The 19087-nt window shown below is 34.7% G+C and overlaps 1 protein-coding gene and 1 non-coding gene across 2 annotated transcripts; one reads left to right on the top strand and one right to left on the bottom strand.

Moving 5' to 3' along the window:
- The first annotated feature begins 811 nt into the window (after positions 1-811).
- LOC140012509 (AT-hook motif nuclear-localized protein 23-like) lies at positions 812-2460 on the top strand. Its single transcript, XM_072060613.1, has one exon. It carries the CDS (start codon positions 1174-1176, stop codon positions 2065-2067), a length of 894 nt encoding a protein of 297 aa, XP_071916714.1. The 5' UTR covers positions 812-1173; the 3' UTR covers positions 2068-2460.
- A 7828-nt stretch (positions 2461-10288) lies between these two features.
- On the bottom strand, positions 10289-11653 carry LOC113706608 (uncharacterized). The gene is made up of 2 exons (XR_011819778.1): positions 10892-11653; positions 10289-10627 (listed from the first exon to the last, which is right to left on the bottom strand). It is a non-coding gene; the product is annotated as an uncharacterized protein (transcript).
- Between the last annotated feature and the right edge of the window lie 7434 nt (positions 11654-19087).

The raw sequence follows: 19087 nt of genomic DNA, 5'->3' as shown, positions 1-19087 counted from the left end.
ATCCTTGGTTTTACTTTATTAATTTTCTCGTAAATTCATAGTTTAAAGTCGTGAATTAAATTTTTCTAACAGAATCCAATAGTAAAACAATTATTTATGCCAATAAGCATTCCTTCATTTCAATATAAAATAGGGTTAACAAAAGCTATTATATTCTTTAAATAATTAATCCGAATCCTACCATAGCTAATTAGCTAGCTTTAACAAAAAATCTTCTTTACAAGCTGTTACCACAAGGATCCCATTTTCTAAAACACTAAGTGCCTTAATTTGTCTTACCCCACGCGCGCTACATGAAACTTGTTTTGGATTAACAATGGGGTTAACTACATAATTTTACCTCCAATCCTATTCTCTTGTGAGTCTTCTAAAACCCCCCAAAAATCTTGTGAGTTTTTCGGAAAATTTTTTTTAAAAAATATTTGCTTACATTACAAATACAATTTTCAACGCACTTTTTTATCTTCTCAGTTATCTTTTTATCTCGCATACATCACATCACAAAAAGTGCTACAGTAATTATTCCAAGTAATCTCCTATCCAAACACACTCATTATTAGTAAATTATTTTTTTATCTCACCTGCATCACACCGCTATCATACAAATTCTAAAAAGTTTCAATCCAATAAGGCTTAATAGCGTTAAGTTAGCTTAACCTTCTATAGAATTTACCGTTATATATAGTTTTACCTCACTTTAAAGCTTTCTTTCTCAAGACAAATTATATGGTAGCAGTGGCATTAGAGTAAAGAAATATTTTTCAACTTCGACAATATTTTAAGTCTATATTTAAGCTTTTGGGGCGAGAGAAATGACTTGGTATCGAGTCCTTGTCCCCCTCCCGTCCCATCCCGTCCCTTCTCTCTCTCTCTCTTGCTCTTCCTCTCCTTCTTCCCTTCCCTTTCTCTGCACTCAAAATCTTCCGCAGTTGTTTTCTAATCTCTATTCAAATCTAGGGTTCGAGTTCCGGAGCTCTTTTTCTATTCTTTTTTTTTTATTGCCTTATCTTTTCCCTCCCACTCCATAAAATATACTACCACAAAAAGAGGGGAAAAAAAAAACAGTACACCCTTTCTTTAAAATTTTCCACTTTGATATTTTTTTACTTTTTCCCTTGTTTTCTGTTGTTCGTGCTTTGTGTTAGTATTTCTTTTTTGATGATCTTGTAAACCATGGCCGGTTTAGATTTAGGCACGGCTTCTCGTTTCATCCACCACCACCAGCAGCCACAGCCGCAGCTCCACCACCGCCCTTCAGACTTGCATCTCCAGCATAATACTCAAAGAACACTAGAGGATGAAGATGATTTTCCCAGTGATGATCACCAAGATGCAGATGCATCCCATCAGCTCGACCTTATAGGGGCAAATTCCGGGGGTCCCGGGGATATCGTAGCTCGAAGGCCTCGAGGACGACCCCCGGGATCCAAGAACAAGCCCAGACCACCAGTGATTATAACCAGGGAAAGTGCCAATACTTTGAGAGCACATATTCTTGAAGTCGGCAATGGCTGTGATATTTTTGACTGTGTTTCGTCTTATGCTCGTCGGAGACAACGTGGGATCTGCATACTAAGTGGGAGTGGAACAGTCACAAATGTTAGTCTTCGACAGCCAGCTGCAGCTGGTGCTATAGTAACCCTGCATGGGAGGTTTGAGATTCTATCGCTTTCGGGATCCTTTTTGCCTCCACCTGCACCACCGGGCGCCACGAGCTTGACTATATTCTTGGCTGGCGGGCAAGGCCAGGTTGTTGGTGGGAGTGTGGTGGGAGAGTTGACGGCTGCTGGGCCGGTTATCGTTATCGCGGCGTCGTTTACTAATGTTGCTTATGAGAGGTTGCCTTTGGATGAAGATGAGCAACTGCAGATTCAACCGCCAGTGTCTCAAGCTGGTTCTGTTGCTGCTGCAGGTGGTGGTGGTGGTGGAGGTGGAGGAGGAGGGGTTAGTAGTCATGCTTTTCCGGACCCCTCTTCTGGGCTTCCATTCTTCAATTTGCCTCTCAATATGCCTAATTTGCCAGTTGATGGATGGACCGGAAACACAGCTGTTCGACCTCCATTTTAGTTAACTACTCAAGCTCAGATACGGAAGGTCAAGTGATAGAAAAGGAAATTCTGTGGTTTTGGTGGGCTGATTGGATTGGATTGGAGGAGAAACAGGATTGGTGAATGATGATGAAAAGGTCAGGAAATTAATTAAATCATTGTATTTTGATCAAATATGATCATCCTTCTTCTCCTCTTTCTTCTCTTACCTTGGGTTGTAAGGGGTTTTTCTTCTTCTTTCCTTTCTTATGCGGGGGTTTTTGTAACACTAGTTCCTGGAAATAGTCCTCTCACTGTTTTTTTTTTTTATTTTATCAAGCTCTTTTTATAAGAAATGGTTTGAGAATCAGATGTGGATTTTCCCCTTGTTTAACAGTTGCCTACTTATTAATGTTAAGTTTATCTATATGTACATGCTTTTCTTGTTTTTTTTTTCGAGCTTACCGCATTTCTTTCTTTACTCTTTTATTTTTTTTATTTGTTTTTGGTTGATTTAATGCACGATATGCCAAAAGTATTGTAGTTTCACATTTTTTTTTCTTCTCCTTTTCTGGTATTTAAGACTTTTAAGTTAATCAATTCAAACTACGGATGGGTTTCAGGACTAAATCTAGTGGGATTGGAGAAATAAACCTGTCTTGGACAGCATTGCTTTCAAGGGATGATAAGTATACTAAGAAATGATTAAGGTGTTGTCTGAAGGATTCCTTTTGTTGGATGAGTTGTACTACATATGGTTTTTCTAAGACGAGCAACATTAATGTTTTTGCTGAATTTCTTGATCTACTTCTTCTGGGAAATTGATCCAACCGTCCTTTTACTGAAAAACGTATAATTTTCTCCCTCTCTCTCCCCTTTTCTCAGCTAAATGTTCTGGAAAATGTAAATCTGAACTGAAACCATGGGAAGTTGTCCATCAAAATGTTTGAGAGACATTTCAAGAAATTAGTCATCTTCCCCTCCATCAATACAGGATGTAAAAATATTCAATTAATAGTAGTCCATTTTCATTTGGCTTCTTTCTGATAAGAGTTAACACCTATATATCTCAAGACATTTGTATTGAGTTTTCTATTGCTGGTCAATATTAGAGACTTGAAACATACAATAGAACGTAGACATAGTCAGCAAGGCCTAATTGGCCACCAAAAACTCTACCCTCGGCATCCTTGGTCAATGTCCACCTGGTTCCACACTAAAAGCAAAGACATACATAGGGAAATTGCTTCATCTCAACAACTTTCCTGCCACAAAGATCGCAATTCTTCATTTAGTTGGGGAAGCAGATTACTGTGCCAGTACTCTTGTTCTAAGTCCACCATGCATGCAACCTTGCCACACTTGAAAGAATCAAAGTTGCAGAAGCTCGCAAGTTTTTTTAGTGTTAAATTGTGATTATGATCATGAGAACATGATGCTTTCTATCCAACTTTTCAATAAATGTTACTTGGTTTTTGAACAGTTAGTTGATACTTGATAGGACACAAGAAATATAATATAGCATCCACTCCTATAGCTATCGTTCTCCTTTTTGATTTTGTCCATGATTTAGATAGTTTTCTGACCAGTGTACAGTTTATCACAGTTTCATACCGTTTTGCATATTAGTATCCAATACCATGTTCTTCTATAGGTTGTATCGGTATGCAAGTCCCTATACACCCCTAACTCTAACAAAGTAGCAATAATCCTTGTATTAACATATGCAAGGGTTTTCTTTAGATATTGAAGTTTCTTCATCAGTTTGAAAGGCAGTATGAATTTGTTTTGATTTTGTATAATTAGTCTACTGCGACAGATTACATCTCATTGGCTCAAAGGATGAGCAGTTTAATTTGCAGGTCCATTTTGTCGTTCGGTTTCATTAGGAAATGTTCGATTAATTTAGGAACTATTGGTTTCTTTGGACTGTTGATGCATCCACCCAATGCATTTGGTTTTCTAGTAGCTTGAATTTCTTCTCAAACAAGACTCGATTAGCTTTTGTTAAGGGGCTACATTTATCTGACATCGGCAGAACTGCAACACTGCAGATTCATATTAGGCATGTCTGATCTACTGATTGGCATGAACCAATACCCTATATGTCATTAATTCTTCATAAACTCTTGAAATTCTCCAGCCTAATACCTTCAATACTGCAGATTCATATTAGACATGTCTGATCTACTGAATGGCATGAACCAATACCCTATATGTTAATTCTTGATAAACTGTTGAAATTCTCCAGCCTAATACCGCCTTTTTCAATAGAAGTATTTTATATTCCAGCATTCTTCTTCATCAAGAAGATTTTGAATAAACAACGGACCTATGCTACGTAGATGCAATATCAACTCCCTTTATTCCCCACTTGAGATGCAATACCAAGGTGCTACTGATTTGAAAGAAAATGGCCATTTTGTTTTGCAATTGGTGAGATCCTTACTGCACTTTCATCAGACACATTTTCTTCTGGAATCAATTTAGATTCATTAACTAAAAGCATATCCCTGGACAAATATGCTTGATTATGGACGTTCATACTAATGTTATAGTGAGATCATCCTTAGGTCCGTTTGTAGACTAATTAACAAACTTATCGCATGTGACATAGAAAGATGATAGAGACATGGTTGCTTTGGATATTTTATATTCGAATGTTGCTTTATTTTCTTTTCACCAACTATGTAAAGTACGATTTTATGGACTCAATTACTGTACATTTTTGCTCATTACACCATAATACAACCTAATCTGAGTTACAGACATGTTAACATGCCTTATTTTTTGTCTGAGATTGAAAGAATGAAGCGTGAAATATGATAAAACCAACCTGCAAAATGTAAAGTATTTTGTTTGGCAACTTCAACGGTTGAGGCCGGAACCCTTAGACGTGCATGGACAAGGGTAAAATAGCTGAAACAACCATACCAGATTTCCAGCTATTGCCTGCAAGAACAAGTATACTGAATCCGTTTGAAGCACACAAGTAACTTGATGTCAGAGCACCTAGACAAAGATCTCTTTGCGGGGTGGTGTTGAAATAGGTATAGATCGCTAAAAATGACCAGGGCAGAATCTATATGTATGCCCTCTTCTTTTGCCAGACCCCTCGATCGACACCTATGGGCTACATAAAATAACTTGATTTGAGACTTTTGCAGCTATACCGTGATTTTAGCTGCCAACCTGGTTTTACAAGATTTAAGGGAGAAACTGGATCTTGTTTAGTACAACAAATATATTAACCATCAGTCTAGCATCCATACAAGCTTAACTAGCTAGGCAAGCAATTATTGCACGTATAACACCAGCATACCGCCCCCTACCGTACTAATGAGCTCCCATTAAATTTCTTCTACTTTTTTCTATTTTCTATTAGCAAATCCCAAAGCATAATTACTTCAACATCTTGCACAAAGCATATTTCGTCGAGAAACATGGTTTGCATAATTAACCCGCGAGCGGGGCTAAGTCGCAACTAATTATTGTTTGCTTGCGTTACAGACATATTTTAAGAACAAATCAGCAAGAATCTTTGAATTTCTTGTTCTTTGTCCTTGATAACTGATGATAGATGAATTATTGCTGGAAGACTTGGATTTTAAAATTCCGAATTGACTTTGTTTTAGGCATATTTACGTACATAAATGTACAGTGGAAGAATTTGGCCACATCTAGTCTCTATGGGACTGCTAATTGGGGCATTTTATAGTGATATTTGAATAATTAAAACCTCAAATTAGCGTGTCACTTTCAACCTCACGGTTGGAAATAGAGATGTGGACCAATATACACTTGATTTATATGTACGAATTAATATACAAACTTTTGTTCTTTGTCATTTGTAAATCGACAGGGAGGTGCAATTCAATTTCGACCACAATCTTGCACACTTGTTACAAACTGATAGTTGTGGAAATAGAATAGCAGTTGATGGAATCATATACTAGTCGTTTTGCTATAGATTTGCTGTTGGCTGGAGAAGTCAAAGAGTTGACCACAAGTTTCTCAGGTGATGCTACAATTTTGTCTGTTCAGGTTAAGAAAATAAAGGTGGACCTAACATTTATGTAGTAGTAGTTTTGAAAGAGGCAAATTACATCAACTTTGCATTAATTAAACATATCAGGTACAGCTTAGGTAGACAAAGAAAGAGATTGGCTTAACTCATATTCCTGCCAGCAATGTATGTGTGAGATGTCATGAAAAGCACATAGTATTATTGAATTAGAAGAGCCCCATTACTGCAAAGTGAAAGGTTCATGAGATGATAAGATTATGCAACATGAACGATTTTGATTTTATTTGGACAAAGGAAAAAAGAAGGAACCAACCTGATTTGATGGTTTTGAACTAGATTTGAAGAAGAAAACCTCTGGTTAGGACACCAAACAGATAGCTAGTTCAAGAAACAAATGATAACAGGCCCTTTGTTTCACTATTGGTTGTTGCCCCTTGTAATTTGGATTCGATGTGCAATATAGAGTCTTGCTCACCCAAATTTGCAAAACCAAAGGCCTTAAACTCTGTGGATTTTTCGTCAGCCCTGAGATCATCTTTCTATTGACGAAATCTGCTAAAGTTTGAGATAAGATAGAGAGAAGAGGGTAATCAACCCCATGACTGGATCCAACGCATATATGACCTCTATGAACGTTCAGCATTGTTCAAATCAACGTTATGCATGAACAAAACTGATTTAACATTCTTCAACATTGCCAAAATCTGCATCATGCGTTGTTACACCATACCATTCTTAAACACTGAAATGTTTATTAGCTCTAGCGATTGCACCAAGAACTGGCTTTTCTCCCATTTTTCTTACCTCAACTTGTAGAAGAACATCCGGAAATTTACGACCTCAACCCCAAATCATATGACCAACAAAACCGTCCACCATGGGAAGGCCAAAAGCATAATCTCCTTCTCCATTCAAGAAATAGTCTCTAATTATATCTACTACTACTACTAATCCCTGTTTGGCAAAGTGGTATACATGACAAAATGCGATTCCTTCAAACTTTATATTGAGTTTGCATTTGGTTATCCTAGATAAGATCAATTCTATGTGGCAAAAAAATATCATACCATGGTTTTGTTGATGTAATTCCTATTTTCAAGTATATTATGTGGAGATTTTTTGCTTTTTTTTTTGAAAACACGATAGATTCTATTATATACCTTCTTCTACTCTGTATTAGAGAAAAGGGGACTTAAAGAGGTTAAGAAGAATCCAGTGAACCATATCGATTCAGACAGTTGTCTACGTACGCATCCGTTGGTAAAATTTCTAAAAAAAAATTAAATATTAGAATGCAGGCATATATGCTCCGACCATATATTATCCACTGGTTTAAGCCAAGTCCATTTAAGGTAGACAAGACAATATTTGGATGTTGGATATAAGCACTGAACAAGACCAAAATCTAGATATTGGTCAACCCAAAATATACAAATCAAAAGTTGAATTATTGTCTTCTGGGCCTTGGCAATTTTTGCAGCACTTAAACATTTGTTGTAGCTGGGCTTTACTCCTATCGAAGTTGTTAAACAGAAATGTTGTGTTACAATTATGAAGCTCATCATCGGAATCGCAAGCTATTAAGGCCCTATAGAGGTTGTGAATTTAACCCACAAACTGTGCCATTCCGGTTAGCAAATGATGGACTTCAAGCAGCCATAATACTGTTCTATTTTACTGTCCCATTTTGATTGTTAGGTTTGTTTGCTTGAAACAAAGAGTTAAATACGCTAAATCTCCATAACGTTTGGTGTGTTTGCACTTTCTCTACTCATTATTTTTTCTGCATTTTGTCCTTTCTATTAAGTCACATCAGTTTTGTATGTTGAAAGATGTTGAAAGTTTCAATTTTGTCCTTATGTCTTCTTTTTTTTTTTCTCCATTCTTCTCTTTGTTGCCTGAATTTGTCGTATCACTTATTTTCATTGGTAAATCTTTTCTTTTTCTTTTTGAAAAATAAAGAACTAAATTCAGAAAGTATTCCACTTGTATTTTTAAATAAAAAAGGAACATATCGCAAACTTCAGTAAATTCGACATCTTGCCATAGTTCAGATATTCCTCCTCAAATTTTGAACAAAATAAGCAGATGTGAGATGCAAATATGGTAAAATATCTCGTATACATGTTGTTGACATTTGAAAATTGTGAAAGAAAATGTTTTGTTGTTAAAATTACATAATATTCTTTTACAATAGTTATTAAATTAAAATTTTTTTCTACATGGAATGACTTTATTCTTACACAGTTCGCACGCAAAATTATTTTGTTCTTACATTTACCTTAAATTCCAAGGGTATGTGACTTTTTTTAAAGTGGTTGGATCCAACTTTTAGGTAAATTTTCTCAAAAAAGAAAAAAAGTTTGTATCTTCTTTTTTGGTATTGTTTCCACTAATTGTCAATTTGTGGGCATTTACGCATTTTCACAAAATTGTTAGTGCTAGCCATTAGTAAAGTAGGGAAAATACAACAAAAGGAACATTACATTAGGCCGGAAACCCCAAACCCTGCCAAACTTTTGTGGGGCTTAATGCATTTAAACAAACAAAAAAGCCAGCGAGATGAAAAAGTTAGGAGAGACTTAGTCAGTTGTTTTGGTCACTAACATTATCAGATTTTCATTTTATATATAGTCAATTGAAATTGCCGTGAATAAAATAGTAGCCCGTGGAAATGTGGCTTGATATAAAATGTTCCAGTTCTAAAATTCTAATTTTTACAGGGAACCAAAACATTTAAAATAAAAATTATGTAGAATAAGCAACAAGCCAGTGCAAAAGTGCTCAATTCTTTCTTTTTACTTTTTTTTTAATCAATACTCGATCATAAAGATTAAATTAAAAAAAAGGAAACAAAACTTAATACTACAAGTATGAGTTGCGTAGTTCAGACAAAAGACTTCTTTCAAAAAAATGATTCTACAATAAAGTATTTGTCTCTTAAATTGAAGCATAAATTTTACTACATCTATTTAGCATTAGTTACGTCATTTGACCTTTGCAATACTTTTTTTTTTCGACGCTCGGTAATAGTCTATTCTACATCTACTTCTACATCTACTCTATCCTATTTTAGGGGGGACCCAACTGAGCCTATGAGGGGGCCGACGGGAACTCAATCACCATTGAACCAGACAGATTAACTACACACCCGTCTGGATTTAGAGAACCACACTTGTGGCAATTAGACCACCAAGCTTTAAAGGCTTAATGGTGGCCAACTCCTCTATTGGGAGTTCATTTGACCTTTGCAATACGAAAGACAAAGTTATGAACTAATTTCAATTTCATGACAAACTCATGTACGAAACTGAACTACAAAGCAAACTCTTTTTATAGGGAAATACAGGATGATATGCCCACGTTTGATTCAGGGGAATGCCACCCTCTTTGTCGTAATCATAAACCTAGTATGCAATTTGACAATTCACCCTTTTCTTCCGAGCCCTCCCATCTCTCTTCGCACTCTTCCACTCCAACTGTAAAATACAATATTCGAATTCTGAACTAACAAGTGAAAATTTTTTTTCAAAAACTCTCTCTTAACCATTGAATCGACTATAGTGATTGATCATTCACCCTTGTATGCTTGGTTTAGGGGCGGAATGGATTTTATTCCATTAAAAGTTAATTAATTTGAAATTCAAAGTATAAGTGGAGAATACCATGAACTTTCAATCCTATTAAATGTTTCCCATAATGATTACCAAACAATAGGTTACAAGTATTGTTAACTTTGATATCATTTTCTGCCCCTCATTTCCATTTACCAAACACCCCACACCCCTTAATTCTTTCTGATTTTTTTCCCCTTTCTTTCTGATTTCTTAACTCGTAATTTAAATCAAAGGCGGTCTCCAATTGTTATCTCCCAAAAATGGGACACAATCTATTGTTTCTGTACACTTATATTCATCAAGAAATTCATCCATTTTTATGAATAGCTAAGTTTAATAAAGATCTTTGTCTTGTCGAATAAGTGATCTAACGTTTGCTATGATCAAAATTGTAGTCAACATCGGAGGAAATGGAAGAATGGAAATTTTTTTTTTACTTTCATACCGTGGAGATAATTTTAGATGCTCTTAAATTACTCATGAAAATAAACCAAATTTCCCAATAGCACTTGTCCTTGACCCACAATAATGAAAAGTGTTATTATGTTGCAGAAAATGTCAATCTGCCACATGAATTTGCATGACTACTCGATGTTAAATCACGTGAACAGCATAGAGAAATTAAGAGGAAACTTCAATTGTAATAAATATCAATATTCAAGTATATATCATGTTATCTTCCCTCAAACAGAAAGAGCAACAATTAATTATCCGCCACCAACATCAAGTACATATATGAGAACTTTCACTTTTCTTCTTTACTTTTGGTCGAACCCCATGTGTGAGACTGAAATTATATACAAACACTAATGGTTAAAGAAAGTTGCCGGATGGAAACACAAATTTTCAGAATTAGATAGCTTTCCCTTGCTCCTTTGCAGGCCCCCTGTGATCAAGCCAATGCCATGGACATCACATCTAAAACATCAGTCTTAATATATAGGCCAATCTTCCCCCTGTGAAAATAACACAAAATCAAGATTAGAAGAATATTCAACAATTGGAAAGGCCAAAAGGTGAAGGACTAGCTAAGAAGCATATTCTTTAGATTCATAATCAACATATACATACAATGAAAAAAATTTCTTATTATTCACAAACACATTTGTAAGGTACTTTTTTATCTCACATATATTACATTAGATGAGTGTTATAATAAATAATACGAAAAAAAATTCAAATGATCTTTAATCCAAATGGACTCCTTATCTATTGCGTACCTTCATGACTAGCTTGTATACTGAGCCCCTAATCAATTCTCTTGTGCATAGAAGTCAATAATCTCTTTGAGGTTAAGTTGAAAGAAGGAAGAACAATCATTTTGCATCAGCCACAACATATGCTCAAACAAAATTGCATCAACATCCACAAATATCACTCTTTTAGCTCCCTTCATGTACACCACTCCTCCCATATTTTCCTTCTTCACCATATCAATCAGAACCCTGAAAGGGCTTTCTTCTAATACAAAAGGCTCAACCAAAAATTCCCTCTTCTCCTTCCCAACCACGACGGTCACCGGATCATCAGACTTGCCAAAGACATCATCCGTCAGCTGCCGGTAGCCAAGTCGTGAGCCCGAATAACACTTTCTCAATATTGCAACTGGAAAAATTATGCAGTCCATAACGAGCTTTCTTCTAAGAATATGTGTGTGAAAGCTTCTAGCGAGCCTATAGGAAACTCTTGGGGCTATATAGAGGAGAATCTATATGGGAGTTTGGCTATCGACGGTCTTTGACTTTAAGTATGTTGGCTATGGCTTGCTTGTTTTGGAGCGTTGTGGAAGGTTCTTAGATGCTATAGGAGATTTAAGGAGAAAGGGTCATTTGGATTGATGTAGTTGAAGTGGCCAGCCAACGGCTAATGAAGCTGTACATATACAACAAGCAAGAAGCATAAATTCCATGTTTCCCTATTTATAGTCCTGCAGGCATAAAGGAGCCGTTGGGATAAATAAAAAGTTGAAAATCAATTCTTGTATAGCCTCCTATCTTAAAGTATGTACAGCTACATGTATTTTTCCCACATATATGATGTTTATAGTCACTTTTTCACATAAACTGTAAGTAATTAAGTGGTAAGGACTTTGGTGAACAAGAATCTAATGCATGATGGTGCAAGTTTAATTATTAGTGCAAAAAAAATTTGGGAATCAGGGCAGAAAACTGTTTTTTTTTTCTAGTACGGGAAGGATAGAATTTAAGAAGTAAGAAGTCAATAGGGGATTAATTTAACCAACAGGAAACTGATGCTAGCTCAATGTATCCACAATTTTGGAACCCAAAAAAATAAAATCAGATGTGGGATCTTTCTATCAAATTATTTTCGTGACAAGGGAAAAAAAATAAAATTTGGAATGTGGCAGAAGAGGTCAAATTGGCGGATAGATCTGGACGAGTAGAGAGCGTGTGATGATTGACCGGGAGTGTGATAGGTTTATCTCAACCAAGCACATATGGACGTGTTGTTCCAGGAAACTTTAGCCATGTGGGCTTCCACTTTCATGCACTGAAAAGAAATTGCTTGGTGAAAATGAACCTCCACCAACTTCTTAATTTTCAGGGGTACTAGAGGATGCAATTGGGGTTTGTACTATAGTTACAAATTTTTAACTCCTGAAGAAGAATTTAATATATTTGTGAGCATTATTGAGTGACTCAAAATTTATACTGACAGCGAAAACTTTTCTTTTCTTTTCTTTTTGAGTCTTTGGTAGGTCCTTTTTTCTTTATATATACATATATATATATATATATATATATATATATATATATATATATATATATATATATATATATATATAAATTTACAGGATGAGCTTGGAAATAACATCTTTTTTTTACGCAATTATGAATCTAATCACTTTTTTTGAAAGCTTATCATAAGTTCAAATGACGTTTCTTTTTTTTTCTTTCGTCTTTCTTATTGATTGAGACATAATAGCAACTATTCTTGATAAGGTCATTGATTTCAAACAATACGTGCCAGTTGTGTGTTGGGATTGATACGCGTTATGAGCTTGCACCTGGTTGCACACTTCTACAGTTCTACCAGCTTCAAGTCTCAAAGTTTATTCGAGAAATGCGAAAGAAACAAATATAGTGGAAAATAGGGATCCCTTTATATATATATGAGTATTTTACATGACTTGCCAACATGTGAATGACACTTTTGAGAATTCAGCTAAAAAAAAAATTATGGTTGGAGAATTAAACAGCAAAAAATGTGACAGAACAGGATAGAAAACACATAGCCAATATGAAGTAGGGATTTCTGGTTAAACATCAACTACATGGATAGGTGAAATTTAAATCCTCTCATCCTGTCATATCAAAGGTGTTCACTTGTTTCGAAATTTGTTACTCTTATATTAGTGTACATGGTGATTGACAGGAAAGAAAGCCCGTTTGGATTACTATTTTTTGAAGTGTGAAGCGGAAAGATAATTGAAAAATGTATTTTTTTGGAAAGTAACATATTGAGAAGTTATTATTTTCTTTGATTATGTTGTATAATTGTGTATGTACAGATAGATTACAGTGTTTAAGTTTGACAAGTCGAAACTTAATTTTAGGCCGTGGATTCATCGCAGCTCCATCTCAGAATTAAGCAATGGGATTAATTGAGAAAAAAAATTTATATGTGTCGCATTTAAGGATTTTATGTTTAATTTTTCAGAAAATTTCGGAGGAATACAAATTTTAATTTTCTCAATGCTCTTTTGGAAGATACAGAAGTATTTTGACTGGCTTATGAAAATCAGAGGCCAACTACAAATTGGTACTGTCAGGTTGTTCCGCAATGAAAAGGAGTCGGTGTTAGGCTACTGGCATTGGGACTTGGCCGGTTAGACAAATGACTTACTTGGAGCCAAATGGCCAAATCTCATCATAATTTCGTTTCTTTCAAGTCAAACTGAAAGGTACTAACTCATAGGGTAAAACGTTAATTTTGACATATTTCAACATGGTTTAATAACCAGTATGACAATTGCCTAAATTTTATTTTAAAAAAAAACTAAATGACAATAATTTTTTGTACAGTAGACTACAAAATCTTTACATTCATTTTCAAGTACCAAAAGTTTTAAAATTCCTAAAATTCCCTAGATTTTCAACTAGTACTTGGCTTCATTCCATCATTTATAAACTAAGTGTTAATTTTAAACATCAAGAACATTAGGGGGGCAAAGTAAAGGAACATGGAAACTTTCAGAAATTATAAGGGGTGCAATTATAGGATAAAATGAAAAATTCTTCAGAGTTGAGATGGGGCAATTACCCACCTACACTTGAATTTGGTTCCTCCACTGCTTATTGCAACTGAAATACATAGGTTAGTTTCATCTGTCATTTTTCTATCTGGCATTTTTCTCTTGTCTTCTTGATGCATCAGCTTGTTTGTAGCTTTCTCGAATTTTTTTTTCCCTTTTTTATTTAGCTGATTAATTTTTTTGAGCTTCATAAAATAACACCCAAAGTATTGTTAAAGTTTGTACCCCCATTCTAAAATCTGGTAGAGACCAATATTATGTAATGATTGAGGGTGCCATGCTAACAAACCTTCACCAAAGCAAAAGAAATTGGTCCAATTGTCCTGGTTTCTTCTACAAATTATACTCTTCTTGTATCTTTTGTGTAGTTTGTCAACCCACCTATTTATAAATAACATTATTTGGCCAAAACCCAAATAACAATAGGAAATCAATTTTAATTGCTAAACTTGTACAGAATAGAAAATAACTTTTAATCCTAAATAAAATAGAAAATTCCTTGGCTACTACTTCAAGTAACTAAAACCAATTAGAAAACTAGTTACTTCCATACAAAACAAGAAATCTGTCTAAAAGAAATTAAGCCAATTTCCTAACATTTTCAATATAAATTTTCTAAAATTACTCCAAAAAAAAAAAAACCATCCAAATAGAATTGTCAATGGATTAATAGAATTCTCTACTCTTCTTAGAAGAGAAGGGTAGTTGTAAGTATCCGTAGTTGTCTCAAGGGTCAAAATTACTAAGTAATCTCTTTGTAGAAAGAACACAAATTACGCATTCGATGTCGGTAAGTATACATCCTCTCTACTAAGTAACTACGCGGCTTTGTTTAGAGTTGACGTTAAATAAGTGCCGGCTGTGGCACTACCTCACCTAGGGGCGGGGGGCGGGGTTGGGGGGTGAGGGGCGGGGGGCGGGGTTGGGGTCCCCCGCCCCGCCCCGTTGCCTATTAGTTCCCCCCGTCCCCCGCCCCGTCCCCCGCCTCCTGCTCCCCCCGCCCCGCCTTGCCCCGCTTCCCCCGCGGGTGCCCCCGCGGGGTTAATAAAATTTTATTATATAATTTTATTATAATTAAATTTTAATAAATAATCAAGTACTAAAATATCAACACATCACCAAATTATTATTCATTGTAATTTTACAATTGAAACTCATAAAAACAATCAAACAGAAGTTATTTGAATACAATCCAATATGATAAAATAAATATAATTAAAATAATCAAGTTTTCACTTTTAGTACAAATGCAATCACTAATTCATTATTGTGTTTGTACTTTTTTTTGAGAAAAAAGTGTTATTCTATTAAGTGTAATTAGAAATTTAGTATAAATGTATTAGTAAATTTAGTATAACTAATTAATAAATTTTATTAGTAGACATGTATAATTATTCATATAATTGATAATATCAATTATATTACATAAACTAATATACATTAAATAATACATCTAACTAATAATATCATTATCATAAGTTTATAACTAATTAACTTACATATTATATATATTTATTTATATATATATATATATATATATATATATATATATATATATATATATTTTTTTTTTTTTTTTTTTTTTTTGCGGGTGGCGGGGCGGGGGATGGGGCGGGGGTATACTCCCCCGCCCCCCACCCCGTTTCTAAGCGGGGGGAAAAAATTCCCTCCCGCCCCCGCCCCACCCCCCGCCCCAACCCCCGCCCCGAGAGCCCGGGCACCCGCCCCCATTGCCATCCCTAACCTCACCGCGTTTTCTTCTGACTCTCTCAGCCCTATTTTCATGCCATGTTCGTGTGATTTGAGGGTTTTCTTTTTTCTTTTAGTTTGGTACGAGTGAAATTTAGGAAACGGAAGAGTCACAGAGAATTTGAACTCAGAATCTTTAATTTTTGAGATTTTAACATTACTAGACAAAGGTCTACTCGATGTATGATTTGAGTTGAGTGTGTCTTTCTTTCTTTCTTTATTTTTTGAATAAATTCCTGAAAAATAGATGTTTCTAAATCCAAATCCTTGATAGTAGTAACGCATATTTCATGTGTGTCTAAAACTGAAAGCTGCAATTATCTTCATATCCTAACTTATTTTACATTATTCAAGAGATTAGATCAATATCAAGTCACATTTTAAATTTTGAGCTCTGAAATGAGAATAATCAACTTTTTATTGTGAATATTTGTTGATTTTCTTGTTCTTGCAGAAGCATAAAGTAACACTTGAAAAGCAATCAATGAATCTACACCATACTTTCATTTTCGTCTTGTTCTAATCTTGGGTTTAAAGCTAAGGTTCTTAACTATAAATCTACGAACAATTCTAGCAAAAAAGCTGAAATGAGGAAGTTTTGGCTTTACGAGTCCAAAATTGACAGTTTGGAGCAAATTTAGTTGCTCCTCTGTTCATACGTGCATGTCAAGTCATTCACGAGCTTTTCTTTATCATGTCCATATACGAGCTCGAAGCTAGTCTAGCTCCTTCTCTTTTCTTTTCTTTTTTAATATGATTACAATTAATTCATAATTGTAAAGTCAATAAATACGGACTATGATTCAATAACATGACTAATTACCACAATTACTGAGATGAAAACTAACGAGTAATTAAAAGAAACTCATATTTTGTGAGACTTAGAACCTACTACTTCTAACTCTTACTATTTCAACCTTGACAATTAGAACAAAACCTCATCATCAATCTAGAGCCAAAAGTACGCTGAAAATTTATATTTGTCAAATAATTAGGCAAGAATGAATGACCACATTCTATTGCTATATATGCACTACAAAATGCTTAACTAACAATGATGACCTACATTTAATTTTATTTATGTTTTAAGCACAAAATAGAAAAATTATCATCCATCTTGTCCTTGTTAAGATCAGCATTAATCTTGGACTCAAGCATCTTTTTAAACCGGTAGAACCATTTTTCATTCTTAATGTTCGCCTAATTAACAGAACGGCCTACTTAAATCTATAAAATAAATTTCAAGGGAGACATCGCAACCAACCGTTTCTTTAAGGGACTGGCCAACCGATTTGGAGTTATGCTATGGTTCTGTCCATATCATACTCGTTGATTACTCATAATTAATAAGAAAAGTACACTCTAGATTCGTCTGTAATTCATAGTTATTAAATCTAGCCTGACCTAACAATTGAATCGGCCGTTCCAATGACCCAGGCATTAGACCGGGCCAAGGTCCGGTCTCTAGTTTAATTGAACAAAAAATTGATCCGGTCAAATCCGAACAAACCCATTTAACCTGGTGATTCAACTGAAAATTTGTCTGATTTTTCAATTGATCCGGTTTACCCTTTTTTTTAAAAATTATGGGTCATTGTTTTGAAATTATATATATATATATATATATGTGTGTGCGCGCGCGCTTTTGATTACTAAGAATTAATAAGAAAAGTAAACTCTAGATTCATCTGCAACCTGCATCTCTCAAAGGCTGTGAATAAAATAAAAAGAATTCGCAAGCAATGACCCACAATGGAAATTAATATAATCAAATGCTGTGACAGTTTTGCCGGGTAATTTACTGAATCATTTGCATAATCTTTTTGAGAAGATATGTGTGATAAAAATGGATTTAGAAATACATTGATACATGAAAATTTTTGAAAGAACAAGGAACGACAGGAAAAAAAAAACTTAGAATACTAAAAGAGTGGCCTAACTAGTAGAGACATTAGCCAATGATCGAGAGATCATTGATTTGACTCCCAAGTTCTCACTTTCCACTTTCTACCTTGTAAGGCATGAAGTTTTCCTTATGCTGAAAATTAGTAAATTAAAATTAAAAAAGCCTGTCCATGCTAAATATGTTGTAAAAGTTGGAAATATGTTTCCTATTGGTTAAGGATATCAAAAGTATACCTATAATGACACCCTAACCTCCAAATTAATGAAATCAAACAAGTACCTGGACTTGTGAGGGATGCTAGTTTGCCGCCTTTAAGTTTTATAAAAAGCAAAAATAAAAACCTTCAAATCATAGATTCAGAGTAATATATGCATTTAAGAGGTTAAGATGACCAACTTGGTTTAATTCAAAAGAAAGAAGGAATATGCCAACAAAATTCTGCACACCATGAATTTGTGATCGAGCTTATATGTGCTCAAAACTGGTTTCTAAGCTTGAGATTTTCTTGATTGGTTTTATTTCCTTTTTGACATTTTTTCTAGCTGAAATAAAAATTAAAAGTTGATCCCTGTAATTCAGCAAGGGGGAACCTAAATAAGATTATCTTGATTAGATTTATGTTCTTGTTAACCCTTTTTCTTGGGGAAAAAACAGTCCTAATTAAAATCCAAAATCAGATCAAACTTTTTTCTTGTCGGGGAAAAAAATGGTCCGAATAAAAATTCAAAATCAGACATGTTTTTAGTGAATGATGGTGGGCTTGATCGTTTAAGCTTGAGCCTGATCCGACATACAGTCGATAGTTTTTAATCTGGCTTATTGACTCCCAATGGCTAAGCCCATCATCATTCCATCACATTATTGCCCCGCTGGGCTAGAAGCTCCCAGTGATGAGCTCGGCTTAGGGGCAATTTTTTTTTGTATCTATTGATATAGTGGTAAAAGAAATATTGGAAAATCGATGTGGGAAATATTTACAATAACAGACTTTGACATTATTTGATCGGATGAACAATATATTCAATGGGATAGCAGTTATTTTATTTCTCAACAAATATTAATGGATAATTTCTGAAATTGTAGCCACCTCTCTTGAGGTTTGAAAAATTACAGTAACCTCCTCTAAAAGGTATGTTTTGGTAACAAATGGTGATGTAAATACAAAAAGTCTAAGGAATAGTCTATACTACCCCTATTTGATTTACAAAACAAATTAAATGATAAAAGAAATCAAATATCACCATTGCTTACTGAGTAAAAATTTTTAAGGTAATTCTTTGCAACGAAATTAGGTCCTGTTTCAATGCATCATTGTTTAATGTTTGGAGTTTTTTAACAAATGTACCCTACTAGTTGGCTGTTTATAAAACTAAGTAAGAAGTCCATTTAATTGACTAAGCAAATGAATACAATGTATTAGTTGAGATGAGTTTAGAGTTTCTGGATAAAGAAATATTTGCAAAATGCGGCTTTCCTTTCCCTTTA

Source organism: Coffea arabica, chromosome 8e, assembly GCF_036785885.1.
Source record: "Coffea arabica cultivar ET-39 chromosome 8e, Coffea Arabica ET-39 HiFi, whole genome shotgun sequence".
Classification (NCBI taxonomy): domain Eukaryota; kingdom Viridiplantae; phylum Streptophyta; class Magnoliopsida; order Gentianales; family Rubiaceae; genus Coffea; species Coffea arabica.
This window is presented reverse-complemented; position numbering and strand designations above follow the sequence as displayed.